We start from the raw sequence: 23,526 nt of genomic DNA, 5'->3' as shown, positions 1-23,526 counted from the left end.
AGCACACACGGCTCACGCTGCCTTTTTGCAAAATGAATGCACTGTGCGAAATTGAAAACACACACTTTGCAAGCAAGCAGAGAAATCACACCAAATTCCGCCACCCGGGGCTCACATGCTGGGAGACCATCTGGATTTCTCTCCTCAGACACACTTCCGAAACGGCATCATGCCGGGGAAACCTAATTCTCACACCACACAAGGAGACCATCACTCCCCACCTGCAGATGTGAATCCAACCCTGGCCTTTTAGACAGCAGCGGCCACATCTGCTAGGTGACTGTCTCTGTTTTGAAAGTGAAACTTATAGAAGTGGGAACGACAGCCACAGAGAGGGCTGCAGGTCCACTTCCATGACAAATCAGAGGCAGTCAGGCCGCAGAGGCAGGATGGTCTCCAGGGAAGGGAGGGGCAGGCAATGTCTGCTCCCGGGGGTGGGGTCTCCTTTTGGGGTGGTGCCAGTGCTTGGAATCCAGCAGAGGTAGTGGTCGCCAAATTTTGTGAATGTGCAAAATTTCACCAGCTTGTCCACTTTAAAATGGTTGATATTTTATGTGGGTTTCACGAAACTAAATTTTTTCGAAAAGGTGCACAGTGGTTCTCTCTGGACAATGGCCGCTCTTTGTCACAGAAACATGCAGGGGCTGGGACCAGCACCCCCTTCCCGGGGCGGGAGAGGCATCTTGGGACCTCCTGCCCGGCGGGACTCTGACCATCAGGGGCCCAGGAGCCCCCTGGACACTCTGCGGTGGGGTAGGCACAGGCGCAGTTTGCCTCTTTCCGCTGTACTTTCTGCTTTCCCTCTGAGGCCGATTCCCTTCTCCCTGCCTGGCAGCAGTAAGCAGAGGCCCCGGCACCGGCCCTGCTCACCATGGCGATGCTGACGGCGTCCTCAAACTGCCTGGTGAGCACACTCACCCCGGCCGAGCCCAGCAGCAGCAGGATCAGGGGGCTCTTGAACTGAAAGACAGACAGGCAGGCGCTGCATCCCGAGACCACCCTGGGTGCCTCCCCTGCAGCAGCAGGACCCGCGTCTTCACGCAGGGCTGGGCTTCGGGCTCCAGTGCAGTGGCCGAGGGCTGGAAGAGTGCCCACAGCCCGCCCCGATGGCCCTGCCCCTGAGCTCTCGGCCTCAATCGCGGCATCTCGGGGCGCTCTGTGACCCTCTGGGACGCAGAACGTCCTCTCCCCACACCATGTCCCGGCCCCATCCACTGCAATCAGCCATGCTTGCACACTGACCTACCTGTGTGCAAGGATTCCCCGCTAGAGAAAAACTGCTGCCAAAGCCTTCCAGAAAGCACTTACTGCTTTATGTATCTGCCCTCATTTCATACAGGTATTTCATGGTAGGTCACGTTACAGAGAATGAAAAGGAGGCACAGACATGTAGAAACAGGATCAGAGAGAATGGAGCAAAGATCAGGACCAGGGGAGAGTTAAAGTATCAACAACCGAGTCACGGTTCTCAGCTGGGCTACGCATTGGGCTCTGAGCTTCCCACCAGCCAAGGCACAAAGGGAAATGCCAATATCTGTAGGATTTGTGCTGCTCATGAGAAGAGCTTCACCCCACACCAGTGTGATGCACAAAGGACTTCACCCCCCAACCCAGAACTTCCATGTCCTAGCTCTGCTGCACGAGGGACCAGGCAGCAGCCCTGAGTTTGCCATAGCAACTGTTCTGACACCACAACACTGAGCACAACAGACACCCGGCTTTCTTACTGGGATGTTTTTATGGCTCTATCAAATTATCTCTGTGGACTGCTAGATGACCTGCTGGGGACAAGGACTGTATCTGCCTGGGGTCCCCGGTCCTCTCAGGACTAGACCTGGGTCTGCTGCATGGCGTTCGGGCCAGAGCTCAGGGTCGGAGTGTTTCTGCTCTGCTTGTACCACTCTTCCCCGGGCAGCCACAGGCCACCTCTATCCTCTCTGGGCCTCGGCCCTCTCCTGGCTCTTGGGATAGTGGCAGTGAGCACAGAGGGGCTGCCCAGGGCCCAGCACAGAGTCTTGCTCAATAATTAGTAGCCACCAGGAGGCCAGACTGTGAGGGAAGGGGCTCAGGAAACACTGGCTGGAGGAGGAAGGGAGCCACTTGACTCCCAGCAAATGGCACTGGATCAGAGCTGGTAAGTGAGAGCAAGGTTCTGGCCCCCTGGCCAGGGATGCCTGGGGATGGCTGGCTGGGCTGGGCTGGGCTGGTTGCGCCTCCCACTTTCAGAAAGAGCTGCACCACGACACGCCTGTGGCTTTGAGGCCTGGTGCACGGGACTGAAGCCTTGGGTGGGGACGGCCCCTCAGGACAGCAGGTGAGGCTCTCACTGAAACCCGGGGCCCCACCAAAGTGCCCAAGGCCAGCTCAGCCAAAGAAGCCATAGCCTTCTCCACAAGGACCCGGTCTTCAGCATGCAGGTGAAAGCCTGTGGACTTTCAGAAGCCAGTTAAGGGCCAGAGCAGTGGGTGGGCTTTGTTCAGACCCTGATCCTAAGAAACTAGCGGCAAAGAGCCCTGTGGGGAAAACTGACCATTGATGCAGGTGCTGCTATTGATTTTTGCTTGGTAAATGAGTGCCCGAAGCTTAAAAGCAGCTGATTGGCCCCAGGATCTGGGCTGAGCTCAGCCAGACTCTAAACCTCAAACTCTTAGTTGCTATGTAGTTCCCACAAAGGGAGGAGCAGGCTGGCCTTTAGTCAGCTCGTAATGTGTGCCAAGGACCTTCTGCTTAAGTAAAACTCATGACAATGGGTATTTATTATCCTCATTTTCTAAACAGGAAAAGTGAGGCCCAGGGGAGTTCAACAATGGCTTCAATGTCAGCATGCCGGAGACTGGGACTTGACTCGGGCATTCTGATTCTACCACGTCTCCCTCCGTTCTGGCCTGTGTGTCTTGGTCATGCTGGGGGAGAATCCCTAACTCCTGAGACAGTGCAGCAAGGCTGCCCTGTGAGCAGCAAGTTCCCCACCACTAGAGCGGCAGACAGAGCCACACACCTGACACACATAGGAGGGCGGTGGGTATGAAGAAGAGCGAGTGCAGACAGGGCTTCTGTGCTCGGCAGCTCCTGGGCCTCCTGGGCACAGTGCCACTAGGAGCCTATTTGGCGTCAAGCTATGTGACTGAAGACACCCCCAGGATACTGAGAACTGAGTGAGGAGGACCACAAGGAGATTGGAAAGTGAGGATGCTGCAGGACTGTGATTGGTCCTTGAACTGACCAACCAGGAAAGCTTGAAACAGGGAGCCAACAGGAGGCAGCAGACCACAAGGAGCATGGAGAGTGAGGATGCTGCAGAACTGTGATTGGTCCTGAACTGACCAATCAAGAAAGCCTGAAGGGCTGCAGCTTTAGCTCAGTGGCACCAAGCCTGGCTCACAAGCACAAAGTCCTGAGTTCAATCCCTGATACTGCCCCCCCCCACCAAAAAGGCCCAAAACACGGACTCAACAGGAAGCAGCTGAAGCCTAAGGCTGCCCAGGAGCAAGAGCATGGGGAACGGATGTCAGGGACACCACCAAGAGGGTGCAGAGGCTCGGGAGGGGTCTGAATGTCTTCAAGAGTCTAAACACCCCGGCTTGCTAACTGAGGCTCTCTGACCTAGTCCTGGGTGGGTGGCTGGGTGCTGCCTCTTGCAGTGGAAGTCACAGCTGTGGCTATTTCAATGTTTCCTTTTCTCTTCCTAATGGTTTCTAGGTGTCCGCTTTTGTGCCATCAGCAACGCACCAGGCCGACTCCTAGCAGCTCAGGCATCCTGGCTGTTTCTCAGCATCGCCCCCTACTGCTGTGTGTGAGACTTTGGGCTCAGCTTGCCAGAAAAAATAGACAGGACTTGCAGCTAAATTTGTGCTTTAGCTTGATAAGGAACTTTAAAAAAAAAAATGTCTATTGCAGTAGTTGAAAATGCTTACACTTACAAACTACTCCTTGCTTATCGACCCGAGATTCCAATTTCATGGGGCATCCAATCTTATATTCACTGTATCTGGTTACCCCACACACCCCGGGACAGGATTTCAGTGTTTCTCGTCTTCCCTCTCCCCAGCACAAGAGGACAAGGGGGAGGGTTCAGTAAGAGAAGGCCACTTATTTTCTCACTCATTTGGCCAGGCGCCTGGAACATCGAGGTCACCATCATCCCTCATGGGGGCTGCCCGGTGCCTCCTCCTGCTCCTCAGAGCAGCCTGAAGGAGGAAGGAAAGAGACTTCTTATCTTGTAGCACACCTGCCCCACACCCAGGCAGGACCTGTCCAAGGACACCTTCAATCAATATTTGAAGAGTCAGTGGCTGCCCTGCCCTTCCTGGCCAAATCTCTTTAAAGCAGAGGAGGATACTGGTGGTCCCACCTGATCCAGGTATTTCTTCCACACAGGTTCCGTGTTGTCAGCGACAAACTCGTTCCAGCCGTGAACCAGCCTGCGCTGTGTCACTGCGAACTCAGACAGGCCTCTGTCCAGGTCCACCTGGAAGGAGACAGCATAGCACCTGCTCGCCGATGGGCCCAGCACAGATGGAGGGGCCCAAGGCGGCCCCCACCCTACAGCTCATGGCTTCTGAGATGGACTAGGAAACTGGCCTTGACCTCAGAGGACAGGGGACTTCCTCGGAGACCCCAGAGGATGGGCCAAAAGAGAACACAAACACACGGTCCCATTCTTTTTCCATCAGACCACATGGACACCTAACAATTACACCAGAGAGTGCGGCCCTGGACATACGTTTCAGGAAATGGATGCAGAGTATGGAATCTTGGAAGTACGGACACACACTCTCATCTTATTTAAAACAAAGTCTCGGGGATGTAAATGGTGCAGCTACTAGAACTGGTGAGCAGCTAGCACAAGAAAGTAGTTTGGCAGCTCCTCCAAAATTAAGCATCAAGTTACCAGGTGAGCTGGGCACACTGGCACACGCCTATAATCCCAGCACTCAGGAGGCTGAGGCAGGAGGATCACAGTGAGTTCGAGGCCAGCCTGGACCATGTGATGAGCTAAAGTCTAGCCTGAACTACATCATGAGACCCTGTCTCAAAAAAACACACAAAAAAAGAAGAAAGAGTTACCAGATAACCAGCCATTCCATTGCTAGGGCCACAAGCCCAAAAGGATCGGTCTCAGAGAGGTATCCCCACGCCCCACTCACTGCAGCTAAAACTGGAAGCCAACAGGCAAAGCCGGAAGCAACCTGAATCCACTGACAGGTGAAGGGATAAACACAACGTGGTGGGTAGGCACAAGGAAATGCCAGCTAGCTTTAACCAAAAAGGAAATTCTAGCCGGGCACCAGTCTGGGCAACTTAAGAGATCCTCTCTCAAAATAAAAAATAAAAAGGGCTAGGGATGTAGCTCGGTGGTAGAGCACCCTGGGCATGATCCCCACTCCCACCAAAAAAGAAAAAAAGAAAGGAAATTCAGACGCCAGCTACAGCAGGGATGAACCCTGAGGATATCAGGGAACCAAAGTAAAGCCATCCTGGGAGAAAAGCTGCAGGGTTTGTTTCTGTGAGGTGCACAGAGCAGTAAATAGTAGGGGCTGAGGGGTGAGGGAGGGCGCTGGGGAGTCAGCACTGAGAGAGAGCACAGACCCGGAGACGGAGAGCGGTGTACAACGGGGCAGTGTTCCTCACCCAGCTGGAACACACGCTCAGAGAGGTGAAGATGCTAACACGTTGTGCATGTTACTGTCATCCAAATGGTGTTTCCAAAACAGGAAACATGGCCTGCCCTTTAGGACCCAGAGCTGCTGACATGATCATGCTGTGTATACACTGCTGCACACTGCTCCAAGCTCCACATTAACCAGTGCACTGAATGGAGCCAATTCAGAGGCAGTGATAATAACGTAGGTTTCTTTGTCAAAGGCCAACGAAAAAGCTGTCCCTGGTGGTCGAGGTGACAGAGAAACCTGAACAGACTCGTACATTCTTTGGAATAAGGAGCAAAAATCCAGCTACTTTGCTAGGCAGGGAAAACCCCCAGACAGGGAATAGACTCCCTTCCCTCTGCCAAGAACGCATCCACAGGGCTCGAGACAGCCGTGGACGTCCAGGAGCAGGTGGCCTCAGACACTGCTGGCCTCCTGGACTCTGTCGCCTGTGGCCGACCATCGCTGCACTGTACTAGCATCCCCCCGAGCACGGTGGCTGAGGTGTGCAGGTCACTGTGCTGGCCAAGTTTTCTAAAAAAGAAAATGAGAGACAGAAAGCAAGTGTGGTCCTGCAGCCTCAGAGGGTTGCTTCCTGGGACAGGGCTGCTTTCCCGTCTCCACTGACCAGGAGCCCAAACTCCCGTGAGACGCCCGGGAGAACCCGGTTTTAATAACTGGCAGTTCTGTGGCTGATGGAAGACAAAAGGAGGACGCACGGATGGTCACGTGGCTCATCTCGAGGGACGGCTGGGCTGTGCCTGTTGCTCCCCATGGGTCCCCCACTGTCTGCCCCCGGGTCTCCCCGCCGAGGGTTGTGCGGGCTGTGCACGGGCACCTGGCTCTCAGGAGGCCCTGGAGGGGCGGCTCGGGGACAAAGCGCTGGTGAGAGTCTGCCTGGAGGCCCCTCCCACATCGCGACTGGTCAGCGCTGTCAAGCAGCTAAACTACACAGGGCAGCTTCACACCCAGGGAAAGCAGTGTTCAGGGCCTCGCGCTGCCTTCTCTTAGCCCGGAAAGGCAGCTCCTTTGGCACCAGGTGCGAGTGCGATTCTTACAGAAAGCGCCTCTGCCAAGTCCTCTCTGTGGCATTTGCACGCTTCCTTGGGTGGCAAGGCCCAGACCGTCCTCCTCCTCTCGGTGGCCTCCAGCTGGCACTGCCCGTCAGTCTGTGGGAAGAGCAGGAGGCAGCGTCAGTGCCCAGCTCACAGCTCGGCGGTCACCCTAACCAGCCCCGGAGCCCCGCCGCCATTGCTCTGCCCAGGGTGGGTAGTCAGTCACACATGGTAGTATGTGTGACGCTGGCTCCTTTCCGGGGGCTTGGAACCCACTGCGGTGCAGACACAACTCACCTGTCCACTCCTCTGCTGACTGGCACTTGCGTTGAGACCAGTCAGCACTTACTCATGTGGCTGGGGCTTTTTGTCTGTCTTTGAGACAGGGTTTCACTATGAAGCTCAGGCTGGCCTCAAACTCACCGTGATTCTTCTGCCCCGGACTCCGGACTCTGGAGCGGAGCGCTGGGATCACAGGCACGCCCCCACCCCACCCCACCCCACCCGTGGCTGGTTTTAAAGCAAACTTATTTAGTAAAATTGGGCTTTGCAATACTGACACAGCAGAGGGACAAGTTATGTATTTAGAACCCTGAACTTCTCCGGCTCTAGGTCAAGTACCCACACGACTTTAGCCAGCGCCCCTCCCAATCGTAGGTGGTACCACAGCCCAGCTCTGTGAGACCTTTCAAATAACCCAAGGAAAGGGGCGGGGGGCGGAGCCAAGCTCTGAGAGGCCTGGGACCTGCACTGAGAGTCACAGTGGCAGAGCAGTCTCGCGAGCTGCCTTGGAGGCTCTGCTACCGGGAGACCCTCAGCCCCAGGGCATGTGGGGTGTTCCCTGCCCTTCCCAGCATTCCGATACCCACGACTCTGGTATCAGGCCCATCTTGTCCTTTCCCAGCAGGTTACAGGGAAGTGGGAAGGCGGAAGGCGGAAGGCACTAACTTCTTCCTTGACTTAAAACAAAGATCGCAACTTCCACTGTTCCTCCTCGCCAGTCACCTCTTCCCCCAGAGCAGGAACAATTCTACATCATTTTGGGGAAAAATTGTTTCACAATTAAGTACCGGTTAGGCCGAGTTTGGCCTACAGGCCAGCTATGGCATGCCCAGACATAACTGCAGTTCTGCCTGCGGTCACAGCTAAAACCTCAATGGCCCCATGCAGCAGGGACCCTGCAGGCAGGATTGCATCAGCTGAAGACACCCTGGTTCCCTGAGAACGCTGTAGTAAGAGAAAGGCCTCACCTAGGGAGGGACAAATCCCTTAGCAGTCCTGGCAGGGTGAGGAGTCAGGGAGCGGCAGGAGGAGGAGGAGGCGGCGGAGGGGAACGGGCTTCGGTGCAGGGAAGGACCGGAGGGAGGGGTGAGAAGACAAGACAGGGACTTTCTGGGGACCTGGCGCCCGAGGCCAGGACAGTGCTGGGCCCTGGGTCCCCGAGGGAGAGGGGGCAGAGAGGAGCCACACAGCCCGGCCCTTCAACAGTTTCTCAATTGGGCCAGGGTTGCAGCTTAGCGGTGCCTGTGCCTGCCTGGCAAGTGCAAGGTCCTGAGTTCGATTCCCAGTACCCAAAAAAGAAGAATTTCACAATTAATGGTGGATGCAGTGATCAGGTCAGCGGAGTCGGAGAGGACGCGAGGGTCAGTCACCATCACCAGGGGTAGCCGGGCAGGTGTCGTTAAGGGAGTGACTGACATCTGGGCCATCTTCTTTCCAAGGTTTCCAGGCCAGTCTTTCCCCAGGCAGAGATCTGTGAATGGCCCACTTTTGCCTCTGTCCAGTGGTTCTCCAAGTATGATCCTCAGGGCCGAGCTCATTGGAAATGCTGAGTCTCAGGCCCTGTCCTGCCCCGGACCGGCAGCCTGTGGCTGCACAGGTTCCTGGGGGATTTGGATGTGTTCCATCATGGTCACTGGGCTCTTGACAAAGTCCCCAGACTGACCAAGGACTGGGGATCAGCCACAAGGCACAGAAGAGCCTGTGGGGGACGCCATGGGCACTGGGGCTGAGCTAAGGATGCCTGGCTTGAGGGCCCTCAGGCCAATCCAGCATGCCCTTCCCTGAGGGGCTGCCATCCTGGAGGACAGGAATGGCCATGGCCAACAGACCACGCACTGGTGGGAGTGGCTGGAGTCCACGCAGGGAGGGACGGACTCCTGCACCCTGGAGGAGGTGTGGGTGGCATGGGGTCTTGGGGAACAGGGCCCTCCAAGCCCTGCTGGAAGCTGAGCCTGAAGAAGGGCTGGATGGGTAGGGACCGGCACCACCACAGCCCTGGCCCACCACGTGAGCACTGCGACAGCTTCGACCCTGGACGCACTTGACGTCCAGCCCGCCTACTCTGCATGGGGTAACCGAGGCCCTCAGAGGCAGGCGCAGTTTGTATCCCCTGCTCTCTGAAACATGGAGAGGTGGCTGACCTGCATGATGAGCCTGTACACCTGCCCTGAAGGGGCCCCGGGCCATGGCCGGGCGCGCTGGTCAGGGGTCTTGAGTTGGGAGTGATCCTGGTCACCAGGGGGGCAGGCAAGGCCATCACAGATCCTCATAGAGGGCTTTGCACATGGAGGAGGGGCCACAGCCACAAATGCAGGGCGGGCGGGGGGCGCTGGGACAGCAGGGAGATGGATTCTCCCTCGGAGCCTCCAGGAGCTGGCCTGCTCACTTGTGTGTGCACAGATGCATGGTACTAGGAATTAAGTCCAGGGTATTCACACAGAGCTGGACCCCCAGCCATAGTCTCCCCGTGTGGGCTCGAACTAGCAATCCTCCTGCCTCAGCCTCCCAGAGTGCTGGGACTACAGGGCTGTGACACCAGGCTCTGCAGCTGGCCAGTCTTGTCCACCTGCTGACACCCATGTGGGACCTCATCCTCCAGAACCACCAGGTAACCCAAGAGCGCTGTTTGAAGCCAAGGCTTGCGGGGCCATCATCACGGCAACAGGACACTGGTGTCCCACCTCCGCCCCCAGGGAGAACCCCGCTTTCTGAACCCTCAGGATCCCAGGGCCTCCCTGTCCTCTGCTCCCCGCTCACCCACACATCTGCCCCCTGCAGGGGACCGCGAGCTTCACGGGAGGAGGGGACTGGTCTTGGCCACTTCCCTGGGTGCCCAAACAGAGGCCCAGGAGCTGGGGGCCCCTGTGGGGCAGCGGGAGGGCAGAGGGGCGGCTGGGGTTGCTGCTCGGACGCCAGCTACACACAGCTGACCCCAGAGGTGGCACTGTGAAGGTACAGCCGCAGGGCAGCTGTGGAAGTCGCTCCCCGTGTGCTGTGTCACACAGTGGGGACTGAGCAAATTCTGGGTCGTGGCTGGTGCTGTGGGCCAGAGCCCCTTTCCCTTGCCACAGGAGCCTGCGGGTTCTTCCCTCTCCTCCCCTCCCCACTGCCACATGCCAAGGGCAAAGGCTGCCCGTGGAGACCGGATGTAGTCCCTGGCCCACAAGTAAGAAGTTACTCAAGCGACAATTAGGAGTACTGGAAAAACAAATCCCAAAGACAAAAAGGGGCTGGGTCTGCTTCTGCACTGCAGTCAGAGATGAAACCGCCCCTGGGGTTGCCTCCTGCAGCTCCCAACCCGGATGCAGCAGCATTTTCCAAGCCAGCGAAGCTCCCTGAGCTATGGAAAGAACCTCAGGTCATTTTTCTAATGGGCTGTTAGAAAGATGTGAACTGAGAGTTCACGGCGAGGAACAGTGATGGCTTTTGTGTGTGTTCAGACGATGCCAGGGCGCTGTCCTCCACCCAGCTGGGAGGAGCCCAGGAAGTCTCTGGCCCGAGACACTGGGGACAGAGGCCGGGCTCATCTGGATCTGGAGGGGACAAATCAGGCAGACCCGCCGGGGAGATTCTCTCCGGTGTACTCACTGAGGAACGGGGTCTGCTCAAAGCCTCCCATTGGTACACTGTTCGTAACAGCTAAATACCAGCTGCTGTAAATGGGCAGTGGGGTGGGGAATCACATCACTACAGCACAAAATTTTAGGCTCCTCTAAAATACAATTGCGAGGCCGGCTCATCTTCCTGTATGAAAACTGTGAGCTACACTGGGGCTGACCCACACTCAGCCATCGGTGCGGTCTTAAGTGTGGACCTGGAGGAAGATTTACCTACGCACACACCTGGGTAACCACCTCCCTGTGCCCTCTCTCTGCTCCCTCTCCTGCTTGCTTCCTTCTTCCATTTTTTTTTTTGGCAGGGTCTCACTGTGTATTCTAGGCTGGCCTTGAACTCACTGTGTAGACCAGGCTGGCCTCAAACTCGCAGCGAACCTCCTGCCTCAGCCTCCTTAGTGCTGGGGTTACAGGCGTGCGCCACCACGCTGGCAACTTCCCTCTTTGAAGGGGACTGACATCAGGACTTCTAGAATGCGGGTTCCTCTGCCGCGCTGGACGCTCACCTCAGTGGAGCCACACACAGCTTCCCTTGTACTTCCCTTGCTCGGATCACTTCAGTGAGTACAGCTGTGTGTCCACTCACAGCCAAACCCATCCTCCTCCTCCCCGTTCGGTGTTCTGGGCACTCCGGGCATCACAGGTGGGCACCATATTCGCTCCCAGTGCGCTTATGCTTGGCACGGAGGCAGGGTCGGGGCAAACCCCACACGGACTGTCTGGGAGAGCGGAGCCTCAGACTGGGCCACAGGCGTGGGGTGGGGGAATTGGAGCGGCCACTGCTGGGACCAGGAGCCAGCAGGACTTCAAAGGAGCCGCCAGATAGGGATCCAGCAGGCAGCTGCCCCTCAGAGCAATAGAGGGGGAAGCAAGCAAATGGTTAATCAAAGGGGAGCCGCCCGCACGCTGCGATGGGAACCCCGCCCCATCTGGAGACCTCGGCCCTCTTAAAGACCCAAGAGCAACTGAGGACACTGCTCGGAGCCCCCACAGGTGGCTGCGTCTCTGGGCCTCCCTGTCTCCTTCTTGGGGCCAGTGGTTTCTGTCTTGTAACAAACTTTCGCTTTATTTCCCCTTCAGAACCAGCCCACGTCTGATTTCCACCTCACGTGGGGCTAAAGACCTCCACTCCCAGTGACATCGCCCTGGAGGGGTCCCGTGACCGAGCCACTGATGGGAGGAGAGGAGGGAGGCAGTGCAGGGCACTGTGACCTCGTCAGCCACTCGAGGGCAGAGAGCCAGAGCTGTCTCCGCTGGTCCCTGCCTCCGCAGGACCTAAGGAAACAGCCCAGGGCAGCCCGGAGGGAGGGGCGGGGCTGCCCCAGCACCAGGCGCCGCCGCCGCCGAGGGGAACAAGGGGCCCTGCAGGAGGGGACAGTGCTGCAAGGCCAGGAAGAGCAGCGGCCAGGCCCTGCGCACCCCGGGCAGCTGATGCACCTGTGCAGAGCTTGACTCTGCGAGAAAACAGGAGACCTCAGGATGCCTGCCCTGGGGTGTTTCCACCTTAGAAAAAGAAGAAACCCCTAAGTGCAGCAAAGGAGCCTGGCTGCTCAGAGCTGATTCCGGCTCCACCACACCCCTGGGCAGCCCTCACTGAGGTCCTGGACTTTTCTGAGTTTCAGCTTCCTCTTCTGTAAAATGGGGACGGTGACACCAAGAGGCAGGGTTGCTGTGAGGAGGGGTTTCTTAGATTCCAGCTTCAGGGCGAGAGGAGTTACACAGGACTGTTCCAGCCCCCGAGCCGGTACCAGGCTGTGCGTGTGCGTGTGCATGTGCGTGTGCGTGTGCATGTGTGCAGATGTGCGTGTGGGCTGGTGGTGCAGAGAACACCCCACAGGACTCGGGCTGTAACTGTACACTTGCTAGTGTAATAATCTGACAAATATCTGCCCCCCACCAGCTCTGCCGGGCAGCTACAGGAGGGTCCTCAGCACAAGGGCCGATGTCACATAGACGCTGATGTTGCAGGCTGGGGTCCCCAAGAACGCTCCCTGGTGACCGAGAGAGCAACCGACCTCATGGCAGGGACCCCAGGGCCTGCTCGCTTTGCTCAGAGCACCCAGACTCCATCCAGCCTTCGGTGGTGAAAGGGCCGCTCTGCTGTGAGCCCCGTGAATGACACTGCCAGCTCCATCTCCCTGGTGAACACTTGTGTGACAGAGGCCTGCACTCGACCCAGGGGCAGAGGCAGATGGTGGTGGGTCTCTAATACAAGCACTGCTTAGATGGGCTTGGTGGCACATGCCTGCAACCCCACACTCCAGGAGGCTGAGGCAGGAGGATCACAAGTTCCAGCCCATCCTGGGCACTGGGTGAACTAGTGAGACCCTGTTCAAAACAAAAAATGAAAAAGGGCTGGGGATCTGGGTCAGTAGGAAGGCCTGGAGTTTGATCCCCAGTACTGGAGAAAAATCCTTTTTGACCTAGCCATTGTAGAGTGTTATGTATCTTCTCTCATTTATTTTTTTATCCCTGTTTATTATTCCTGTTCACTGATGGGCAAAGAACATCATGAATGTCACCTGTGTCACCAACACAACTTCTGCAAAGAGCAAATGCTGGGCTGAGCAGAAACCCACAGGTCTGGAAGGGACCCGGGTCCCTCACGATTCCTGCCTGAATACCCAGGTCAGCACCAGGCCACGAGGGCACAGATTTGCCTTGGTTCACAAGGCCGGGAGGAGATGGGCCGTCCCTGCTTTGCCTGAGGTCCTGGCTAGGACAGGTCTCGGCTGATCCCCCTCACCTCGAGGGTCCCACAGTCAGTGTGACCGCAGGAGACAAGACAGGGAACACTAAGAGGGACGTGGGTGTCCCGGCAAGCAAGTGAAATAACCACACCGAGGTCCATGGTCTGGCCTGGAAAGTGGGCTCTGTGCAGTGCCCGCCGTGGCTCTGGAAGGTTCGGCCTCTTTCCCTGGGGACCCTGGAATTGTACGTCCCAGGCAGGATGCCCCGTCTGTACTTGAGCACCACGCCAGGTCACTCCACACAGGCTCCTTCCCTCCACCAGGCCGGCACAGGGCACAGCAAGGACGGCTGAGCCGGATGGGACCTTCACTTCCCACCCAGAGGGTCCAAATAAACACGACTTCCAGAGGCTCCGCCAGCCTCCACCAAATTGCCCATCTCCTCGGGGTGGCCCACAGCCCCCAGAAAGCCCCCTTTGAGAGGCTTTCCACAGGGGACTTGGTGCTATGGCTGGGTTACACCCTCCCCATCCGCGTGTATGAGGCCTGAACTGGCCGTGCAGGGAGCCTGTGCCTGCCTGGCCTGGAAGCAGGGGGCTGGCTGAGGCGAGGTCATGGGCGATACCGATCCTCATGAGGCCAGGACAGACTCGCATGGGGACCGGAGAGGAGGCGCTGTCGGCAAGCAGCAGAGGCCCATGGGAGAAAGCAGCCGCGCCACCTCCCTCTTGGGCTCTGACGTCGGGCTGGGTGGCCGTCAGTGCCACACAGGGCCCTCACCACTCTCTCTCAACTGCCAAGGCCGCCGAAGGGGCCAAGAAGCGAGGGCCGTTCACAGGTCCAACCCCACCGGAGCAGCGCCACCCCGCCACCTCGCTCTTCTCCAACAAGAGGGCTGGGCTCCGGGCCTTGGGGACAGGACTGCTGGCTGGGGCTTGGGGTCCACTGGGTTACCGGGTTCAGCATTCCGTGGTCACCACAGCCACCATCTTGCATGTGGAAGAATCTGACTGAACTCGTGCTGTATGAAGAAAACCGCGTGGGACAAAGGGAGACATGGGTGGGGCTGGGCAGCTTGGCTCAGGCCTACTGCCTTCCTCGGCAGGGCTCAGCACTGAGAGCAAATGAAAAACCACCAGGGTGGGAGAGAGATAATGAAAGAGAGAGGAGCATTTCCTACTTCTTTTTTTCTTTTTGAGACAAGGTCTCCCTATGTAGTTCAGACTGGCCTTGAACTTACTATGCAGACCAGGCTGGCCTCAAAATCTTGGTGATCCTCCTGCCTCAGCCTCCCAAGTGCTGGGATGACAGACATGTGCCACCACGCCCAGCTTCTCCTGCTTTTGCAAGAGCAGCTCATGTCTCCTTTCCAATCAGGTCCCATGAGCTCTGCAGCCAGCTCTGCCCAGACAGGCTCCTCACCACCGTGAACCCAGGCTTTCCTGCCCCTATGCAAGCTGCACTCCCAGCCACGTCCGCACGTGTCTGTCAGGAGCCTGCAGCTCACCACCGTCCTCACCCCGTCTGCACTGGTGCCTCCCGAGGTAGTAGGTTGTGGCCCCATGGTGCTGTGGACAGCACAGCACCCACTCTGCTGGCCCTGTCTGCCCGACACACTCCATGCACTGCCCCACCATGGCAGCCAGGTCCTCTTAACACTCGCTGTGGCCCTGGTGGACCCAAGGGCGCTTCCCCCAGTTCTCTTCTGGCCTGGCTGATGGTGGACAGGGAAGAGAACTCAGACCCTCAGGGTGTCTCTGTCCACAAAACGGAAGTCACAGCCGCATTTCAGTCCCGGCAGCCTTGTCCCTGGCAGCCCAGTCCAGGGGCACCCAGGGCACTGGTGGCTTCTGGGCCCAGAGCCCCTCCTGCCCACCACCCTGATGCCCCCGAGTCCTCTCTGGGGACCAGGGCCACCCGGGGTCCACGAGCCTCACAATGGTAGGACCAGACGGGTGCCCCAAGGGCTTCATATAGCAGTATGATTCATAACAGCTAAATCTTGGAAACAGCCTGTGTCCATCAACAGATGAGTGGATAAAGATGTGGTATTTACACATAATGGAGCACTACTCTGTCATAAAGAAGGATAAACTTGAGTCAATTGTAGGAACATGGTGTACCTTGGACCATAATGTTAAATGAAATAAATCAGACACAGGTTAAATATTGCATGTTTCTCTTATACAAGAAACACAAAGTAGGGGCCGGGGATTTAGCTCAGTGGTTTCGCTGCCTGCTGCGCAAGCACAAGGACACAAGTTCAATCCCCGGTACCAAAAAAAAAAAAAAAAAAAAAAAAAGAAACACAAAGTATAAAGTAAGAGCAAAATAAAAGATAATAGGAAGTAGGGAAATCGATCTTTCTCAAAGGGGAAGGATCAAGACATGGAGGTAGAGGGAAAGCAGTTGACGGAGTTAAATGTGCTGTATCTACGCAACAGCGCCACACAAGGAATGAAAGCATTATGCATGGCGAACATGGACTAACATGAAAAAAGACCTGGCCAGGAGCTTCCCCGACACACAAGTTAATGAAGTCCTAGTTGATGAAATCCATGGGAAGAGAAAACCAAAAAGCCTCTGGGGGGAAGAGAGTGGAGCAGACCCATGTGAGGCATGAGATGACTGGAGGAGGAGCGAGATTTTGTAGTTTTAAAAGTAAGACTTGCAAGGGCCAGGGATTTAGCTCAGTAGTTCTGCCACCTGCCTTGCAAGCGCAAGGTTCCAAGTTCGATCCCCAGTCCAAAAAAAAAGTAAGACTTGCTGCCGTCAATTTAGCTCAGTGGTTTCGCTGCCCCCTGTGCAAGTGCAAGGTCCAGAGTTGATCCCCCCGTACCAAAAAAATAAGACTTGCTGCCAGGCGTGGTGGTGCACAGCTATGATCCCAGTGCTTGGGAGGCTGAGGCAGGAGGATCACCACAAGCTCAAGGTCAGCCTGGGCTACACAGCGAGCTCAAAGCCTGAACTACACAGCAAGACCCTGTCTCCAAAAACAAACAAAAAAGGACTTGCCAGCCCACTAATTATATATAGCCTCTGAAAATACCAAAGCTGAAGTAACTTGCAAGTAACTTACACTATAGTTTCTTTGTTCTCCTTTTGTGGAAAGTGTTGGACATGTTTATTATGATAATCATAAAGATGAATTTTATGGAAAAAATACTGTCTATAAACCCACTAACCTACAGTTGTCACATCTTCATGTTTAAAAAATTCCATTTGTGTGTACATGAATTTTCCACCTTTGTAAACTTTACACAGTTGCAAAAAAAAAAAAAAAAATCAAAACTCCAAACATCCCAATAACAGAGCCCAACGGAAATGCTAACAAAAACAGATACATATCAGGGGTAACTGGGTTTAATTGACTGATGTCATCTGAAGAAGTATTTCTGTCATTGTGGAGGGGCCTCCGAGACACCCCCAGCCACCCATCTGGCCCCTCAGGACCCACAGCCCTGCTGACTCCCCTCCCACGAGGGTGGGCTGGACCCACACTTGCCTCCGTGGACAGATGTGGCAGGAACTAGGATCTGGCGGACCCTGAGATGGCACTTGGGAGGCTGTGGTCCCTGGTCTTTCTCAGGGTGCCCTCTGTCTCTTCTGTTGTCTTTCTGGGGACCCAGCCACCGGGTTCTGATGCAGCCCTGGGGGGAGCCCAGCAGAGCTGGGGAACGGGCCTGTGAACAGGCCTGCAAACAGCCACCCAGCAGGACAGACCCGGGCCCCATAGAACCTAACGAGGCCCTGAGCCAGGACACGGAGCTCGCCACAGGCAGATTTCAGACCCACAGAAACCACCGGCTGATACTCATTTGTTATGGTAAACTATGGCATTGTGGATAGGTAACCAAGCTAACCATTCACCTCACTGCTTGAGTTTTCATAGAATATCATGAGTCACACCAGAATAATGTTGGTACCTTTGTATTTTATATATTATTTCAGGTATATTTTTGGGCTTCTTGAGACAAGGCCTCACTATGTAGTTCAGGCTGTCTTTGAACTCACTGTATAGCTCAGGCTGGCCTTGAACTCTCAGCCATCCTTGTATAACCTTAGTACAAACTTAATTTGTATAGTTATTATAAGCACATAGCTATTTTCTAGCAAGTTTTATACTTATTGAAGTCACTTTCATACAAATCATTTAAGGCAATACTGGGGGGATTGCAATTTCTTCCGTTGGTAAACTTTGGGAAAGCTGATAATGCGTGAGTGTGGGCAGGCTCACAGAGGCGGGAGGTGGCAGCCCTGAGGGGCAGAGGCTTCCCTCGTGGGCGCTGAGGCCTGGGAAGCAGGGCTTTCTGGTCCGACATGCTCCCCCCTTAACGTTCAGATCAGCAGAGAGAGGCTTTATCTAGTAGCAAAACCAAGGGGCTCTAACACCCTGCTTCTCATCACCGGAAAGGCAGCCTCAGGAGCTCTCCTCAGGCTCTGAGGACGCTGCCTAAGCTGGGCCTCCCAGGCCTCTTCAGCTCTGCCTCTGGTTCCCATCCACTCTGCTCCTTTACTCCGACTCACACCTAAGACCACTGGCTCGGCTGCCAAACGCCCCTTGGTTTCTCCGACTCACACCTAAGACCACTGGCCTCTGCTGTGTGGGCACCTGCATCCGGGCACTCTCTGCCACAGCCAGGACTCAGGAGGGGGGACCAGGCCCACCCAGGAGCCTCAGATGCCCTGCAGCGCTCAGGGAGCATTCCTGGTGCAATTCGGCTCACCCGAGGACACAGCGGCCGCCCCAGGATCCGGGATGGGGCGCACACTACAGGCTCATAAAAGGGAGTGACAGCGATTGCAGAAGTAATCACCTCAGCAAACATCGCTCCTTTTCAAACTTTCCTGAGAGAAACAGTTCAAGTCAGAGGACGCAAGTCAGAGCTCAGGAGGGGCCCTGGGGTGAGGAAGCGGGGCCTTGCAGGCCTCGGTTATTTCCCGCTCTCCCGACTCAGCTGCACTGCAGCTTCCTGCCTGGGCTAGGGCGCCCCTGCAGACAGCACCCCTGTCTCTCCAGGGCCTCCACACCTGCGAGAGTCACATCTGCCCTGGGAGTCCTCACGCTCAGGCGACCCACGCCCACGCCTGAGAGGCACTCAGCCTCAGGGTGCTGTGAGAACAGCTGTGTTCACGGCCAGGTGCGGCCAGAACCCGGGCCATCGGCACAGTGCACCTGGCACGGAGAGCAGAATGTCCTCCCTCCCCGGGGAACGCTGGCCGGCCCACCCACACACCCGAGAAAGCCCGATCACCACCGACACTCAGGAGTGCTTGAAAAATACCAGCCCGACGCAAAAGGCAAAACCCGGAAAGGAAAAAGTTATGGGAAAAGTCAGAGGAAAGACGAGCTCTGTGGGCCAGCCCACGCACGCCCATGACAGACGTGCTCCTGAGGGGCCAGGTCCGCCGTCCGCAGCGCGCTAACCCCCGCCGGCACTCGCCCCCCCCCCCCCCAAAACACCCTGTACAAACGCCCCTGTGCTTAAGAATCACACAATCGAAATGCTTCGACTATTAGCAGTCTTTGGGAGGAGAAGGAGCACGTTATATGTCTTTTGGCAGATTTTTCATTAAAAATGCTTTGAACCTGGAGGTTTCCCTTCACTGGGAACAGGCTGGTGCAGGTCCTGGCTCTGACAAGCCCAGGGCCGTCAGGAGTGGCAGCCAGGCACTGTGCCCACTGGGCGCTTCTGCAGAAACACGGGGCCACTGCCCTCAGTCATGTGGGGTGTTCTGTGGGGTCACCTTCTCCCCGGGAAGCTCCCGCCCCAGCCGCCAGAAGCAGTCACAGGACTGGCTTTTAACAGCTCTGTCCATGGGTCCCCGAGAAATTCGGGGCCCTGGAATCCCACTGGCTGGTCCCAGAGGGTCCCCGGGAGCTTCCAAGTCAACATACAACCTGGAGTGGATTAAAAGTGCCCTGGTGACAGGAAGCCAGGCCGGAGGACTGTTCCTTCAGCACTTTGATTTCCAGTTATTGCTAAACACTTGCCCCCCCCCCCCATTCCAGTTGCTTGTAAAACTCCATATAGCAGCTGGGCTGAAGACATGGGAAGGTAAATGCTTGGGAGTCAGGGAGACCTCCCTCCACTTCCTGGCTAGGTGAGGGCCCTGGGGGGCTTTGAGCCCCTAAGGAACTAGGTGAGCGCTCTGGACCTTGGGCTCTGGTCTCCAGGATGGGCTGCAGGGTGAGGGTCATGGAGGAGCTCCCAAGCCAGGTAGAAAAGACAGCAGTGTGGCCACAGAGTGGGCTTCGGGGAGGAGGCCCAGGTGGGACCCAGCATGCAGCGGCCAGATGGGGTCTGGGTAGAAGTGGGGTCGGGCGCCTGCCCCTCGTTGCTTCTCCCACACTCACCGAGCTTTCCTCGTCGACTCTCTGCAGTGCCTGGTACTGGTGGCCCCGGGCCAGGAAGGCGAGTTTCTGCAGGAAGCCAAAGCGTCTCTCGCCCATGGTGAGCGGGCGAGGGCTCCCCGTGAACTGTCCTGCCCCCACCCCCGTGTGCTCTTCTGGCCCCTGTTAAGGCCAAAAGCCTCCAGCTGACGGCCAGCCGCCTACCTGCCCGCCTCAGGTGAGGCCCCGCCTCTGGGCAGGGCTGCGTGGGGCGGGGCTCCCTGCCCCTGGCCCTGCCCAACTAGAGGGCAACCCGGAGCCTTTGGGGCCGTTGCAGAGGCCAAGGGAGGCTCCGAGCGAGGGCTGTGCGGTCTTCCTGAACTTGCCAGGTCCTGGGAATCACCTGTCGGGAAGACGAGGTGGAGCCAACGCTTGTTGAAACGCTTCCCAGACCCGCCCTGCCTGAGTGATGGGGTGTGGGTGCTCCGCAAGCCAGGTTTCACCAGGCCGGGTTCCGGGCTAAGTGAGGCCAGCACTGACCTCTGCGCTGAGCTGACCTCCCGCCTGCTCCGGGGTGGCTCCTCCTGCTGTCTTGCCTGCCTGGAACTGAAGCTGGGCAAGGGCTGAGACCTCACCTCGGCCCAGGATGAGGCCCAGAGTCAGCAGAAGAGTTTGGGCCCCGGGCGACCTCAGGCCCCTGTCCTCGGGCAGAACCGTCCCTACCACCTGCTTCTTAGGTTTTCTGAGCCTAAGTTCCCGTCAGCATCACCCGGGCTCGTGTGCTGCTGAGACCCTGAGAGTGAACTGAGGTGTGGGCGGGTGGATTGCAGCAGCCTGCAGGTGCCCTGGGAGGCGGAAGGGCTCAGGCTTCACGACAAGGAATTCACGACAAGGGCACCGCTCAGGAGGAGGGAGGTGGGGCCCCTGCCCTGCCTGGGCTCCCTGGGCTACTGAGGAAAGGGGCTCGTGGCCACAGGGGAGGGACAAGGATGTCTCCGGTCCCTGAGCGGCTCCCACCAGCCAGCTCCCTCTACTGCTCCCCCAGGGCTGGCAGCCACTCCACACCCAACCCCTGGGTAGTTCTTCAGCCCTTTGGGTCTTCCTTGCATCTCCCCTTAGAATAGTGGTGGCAAACCTACAACACGAGTGAGCAGGCTGATGGTATCATTGAAAGCTCCAAAAGGTTCGCCATCACTGCTCTCAAAGGTCCTGCACCATGCTGCCTGGCCCGTCAGGTCCAGCACGGGGCGGGACGGAGAACCAGAGGAAAAGGTGTGGGTGGGGTGTAGGGGGAGGGAAAAGGGCTGGGCCCTGACCCCAGGGAGATGTTGCTACCATGCCAGGCCTGAGGGCCGACACCCAGAGAGGGCTGTGAATGGGGTTGGGAGGGTCAGGGGAAGCCAGAGGGCAAGGGAGCCACTGTGCACCAAGCACTCGGAGGATGAGCTAGTGCTTGCACGGCGAGGGCCCAGCGGTCGGTGCTGGAGCTGTGTGTCCGGGAGAGTCCTCAGCAGGTTCCAGTGGTGACATAAAGAGCGCACGGACCCTCGCCTCCCTTCTTGCAGACTGTCCACAGGCGTCCTGCAATCCCGAGCCTGCATTGGATCCGGGGAAGGACACCCCGTCAGATCCCATCCCCGTGGTTGTTGTGCCAGTCACAGGGGTCACAGCTGGAATTCGTGGACCCTCCGAGGATGCCAGGGCATTCAGAGGAACGTTCGACGCCCAAACTGTTGTGTGGAAAACAAAACAGGACTGGTGCACAAAGCAGTTAGAGACCAGCATTGGGACCTGAAGCTTCTGGATGGGGACCTTTAGGGGTAAACCTGTTTAAGGCTTTGTTTTGCATGGTGATTAGAAAATGTAGCCGGTACACGCGGCTCCTAAGATTTCTTAATTTATTGAGCCTTTATGACCAGCGTGTATGGCGTTTCTATAAATATTTCTGCAGCGCTAGAAAAGCCGGTGTGTTATTTGCAAGCATATTCTCTATTCCAACTTTCGATTACGCACGTGCTTTGTGACACGTCAAACACCGCCGTCTGTTTGTGACTGCGGGCTCTGACACAGGAAGTCCCTCCTGCCCGGCTTTCCCTCACGTGTCCAATGTTTCTGTGTCACACTACCAGTTACTGTATCCGCCTGGCTTCTCTCAACTCCTTTCACGGTTTACTTCTATGCCTTTGCGGCAAGCACTGTTCCATCGGCTTTCATCTTTGATTTTGGAGCATGTTTATTCCTAACACTCCAGTTAGGCCTGCCATGTACATTTGTTTCCAGTGTCTTTCCTTTGGTGCCCTTGTGTGGGAGACCAGAGGAGAATTAAGGCTTCCTTGGCCTCCTCTGTGAGTACAAGGAAGAAAGGCTGCACTCAGGGGTGATTGGATTTGCGTATTAGGGAAAAGTTAAGGCAGCTGAGGTTAGGTTGTATGTGCTAATGGATATTGGAAAGCAGATGAACCTTGTGTTGCTTTAATCGCTTGTGCCCGTTTTGGAGTGAATAAAGGTGATAAAGGTGAGATGAGCCAGAAGCTAGGGGCTCCTCTGCCTGGTCGAGGCGAGAGCCCCCTGGCTGCCCAGGTCAAGCTGACTGAGTCTCTGTCACTCTTCCTCATTCAGCCCCGGTCAGGGAGAGCAGTGGAGTGGGTATAGGTCCCGGAACAAGGCTAGCTGGCCAGGGGGGTTGGCCACGGCGCCAAGGGGCTCACCTATGTCCTTCACTTTGGATTCCATGGTCATTATCACTGACTTCAAGATTGTTTCTCCAGGGCCAGGGGTTTAGCTCAGTGGTTTCGCCGCCTGCTGCGCAAGCGCAAGGACCCCAGTTCGATCCCCGGTACCAAAAAAAAAAAAAGAAGATTGTTTTTCCCGCCTTTAGCCTGGAGAATTTGGGACCGCTCTCAGGGAGCCTCGTAGACGGACAGCTGGCCAGGAAGGAGAGTCAAGGGCAGGACCGGCCAGAAGATCCAGCCTCTCTGGAAATGTCTGCTCTGGGCACCCTGGAGCAACCAATGTGGTCCTGCAGGCCGCCTCCCTTTCACTCTCCTTTCATCACCCTAAATTACCTCCTGACAACGCACGGTCTCCCAGGCTTCCGAAATGTACTTGTCCATAGCCTCTCTGGGAGTCTGGCACTGCAGGCCGCCTTTTCAGAAGGGGGTGTGGGACAGGGGTGGGGCCTAGACAGGAATTAGGGTGAAGTTATGACCGCTCCATTCTGCTTGTCAATAGCAGACTACACAGGGAACAATACAGTCATTTTATAGATGCGGAAGTCAGCACAAAGGAGGTAAAACCCGATTCGTTCATCCAACAAATGCTTTTAAAGCGCCCACCTGTGGAGACAGAGCTGCGAACACCACGGGCTGCGTCCTGCCCTGTGTCTGGTCTCCTACTGGGCGAGACACGCTGCAACAAGTCCAGGCATGGCCCGGTTCCTGGCTGCCAGGATTCGGCAAAACCCCAGGAAGACGCGTCCGGTCCTAACCCCTGGGCACGCTGACCATGACCCATTTGGAGCAAGGTCTCAGGAAGCCGTCCTGGATCAGGGCCACCATCTGGATTCCAATGGCGGGGTCCCTGGGGCACGGGGAGAGGAGGCGGGCAGCTGATGATCCAGGACACCAGCACCAGCCGAGGGACAGGGGCAAGGCAGGCAGCCCCGGGGGGCAGAGGTGGTCCTGCCACGCCCACAGTTCCTCTCCCCTCCAGGGGAAGCAATCAGAGTGGCCGAGTCTCCAGTGACTAGCCCAGGGCTGCTGAGAAGCTGGCGGCTCCCAACATAGCTGTTAGCGTACAGGGAGGCACGGTGTTCAAAGCCTGGGTGTCCGTCGGCAGAGAGACTGTGGCCTGGCCACGGAGCGAGCTGCCCCCGTGCCAGGAAGCACTGAGGCCCCAGCACAG

General features: G+C 56.8%; 1 protein-coding gene across 7 annotated transcripts in view; it reads right to left on the bottom strand.

The window, feature by feature from the left end:
* The window catches only part of Atp2c2 (ATPase secretory pathway Ca2+ transporting 2), a 49,000-nt gene extending 29,016 nt beyond the window's left edge, over positions 1-19,984 (bottom strand). The window contains exons 1-4 of one of the 7 annotated variants that reach the window (XM_021256598.2): positions 19,648-19,984; positions 6,707-6,817; positions 4,352-4,468; positions 871-960 (exon numbers count right to left, since the gene is read on the bottom strand). In XM_021256598.2, coding sequence (XP_021112257.1) covers positions 871-960; positions 4,352-4,468; positions 6,707-6,817; positions 19,648-19,743 — 414 coding nt within the window. In that variant the 5' untranslated portion in view covers positions 19,744-19,984. Of the gene's footprint in view, positions 1-870; positions 4,192-4,351; positions 4,469-6,706; positions 6,818-19,647 lie in introns of those variants that run through there. The other 6 variants (XM_021256597.2, XM_021256599.2, XM_021256601.2 and 3 more) reach the window with 6 other exon arrangements.
* Between the last annotated feature and the right edge of the window lie 3,542 nt (positions 19,985-23,526).

This window comes from Heterocephalus glaber, unplaced genomic scaffold, assembly GCF_053883595.1.
Source record: "Heterocephalus glaber isolate CG9 unplaced genomic scaffold, H.glaber_assembly_v1.0 deba00000071, whole genome shotgun sequence".
NCBI classification, from domain to species: Eukaryota; Metazoa; Chordata; class Mammalia; order Rodentia; family Bathyergidae; genus Heterocephalus; species Heterocephalus glaber.
This window is presented reverse-complemented; position numbering and strand designations above follow the sequence as displayed.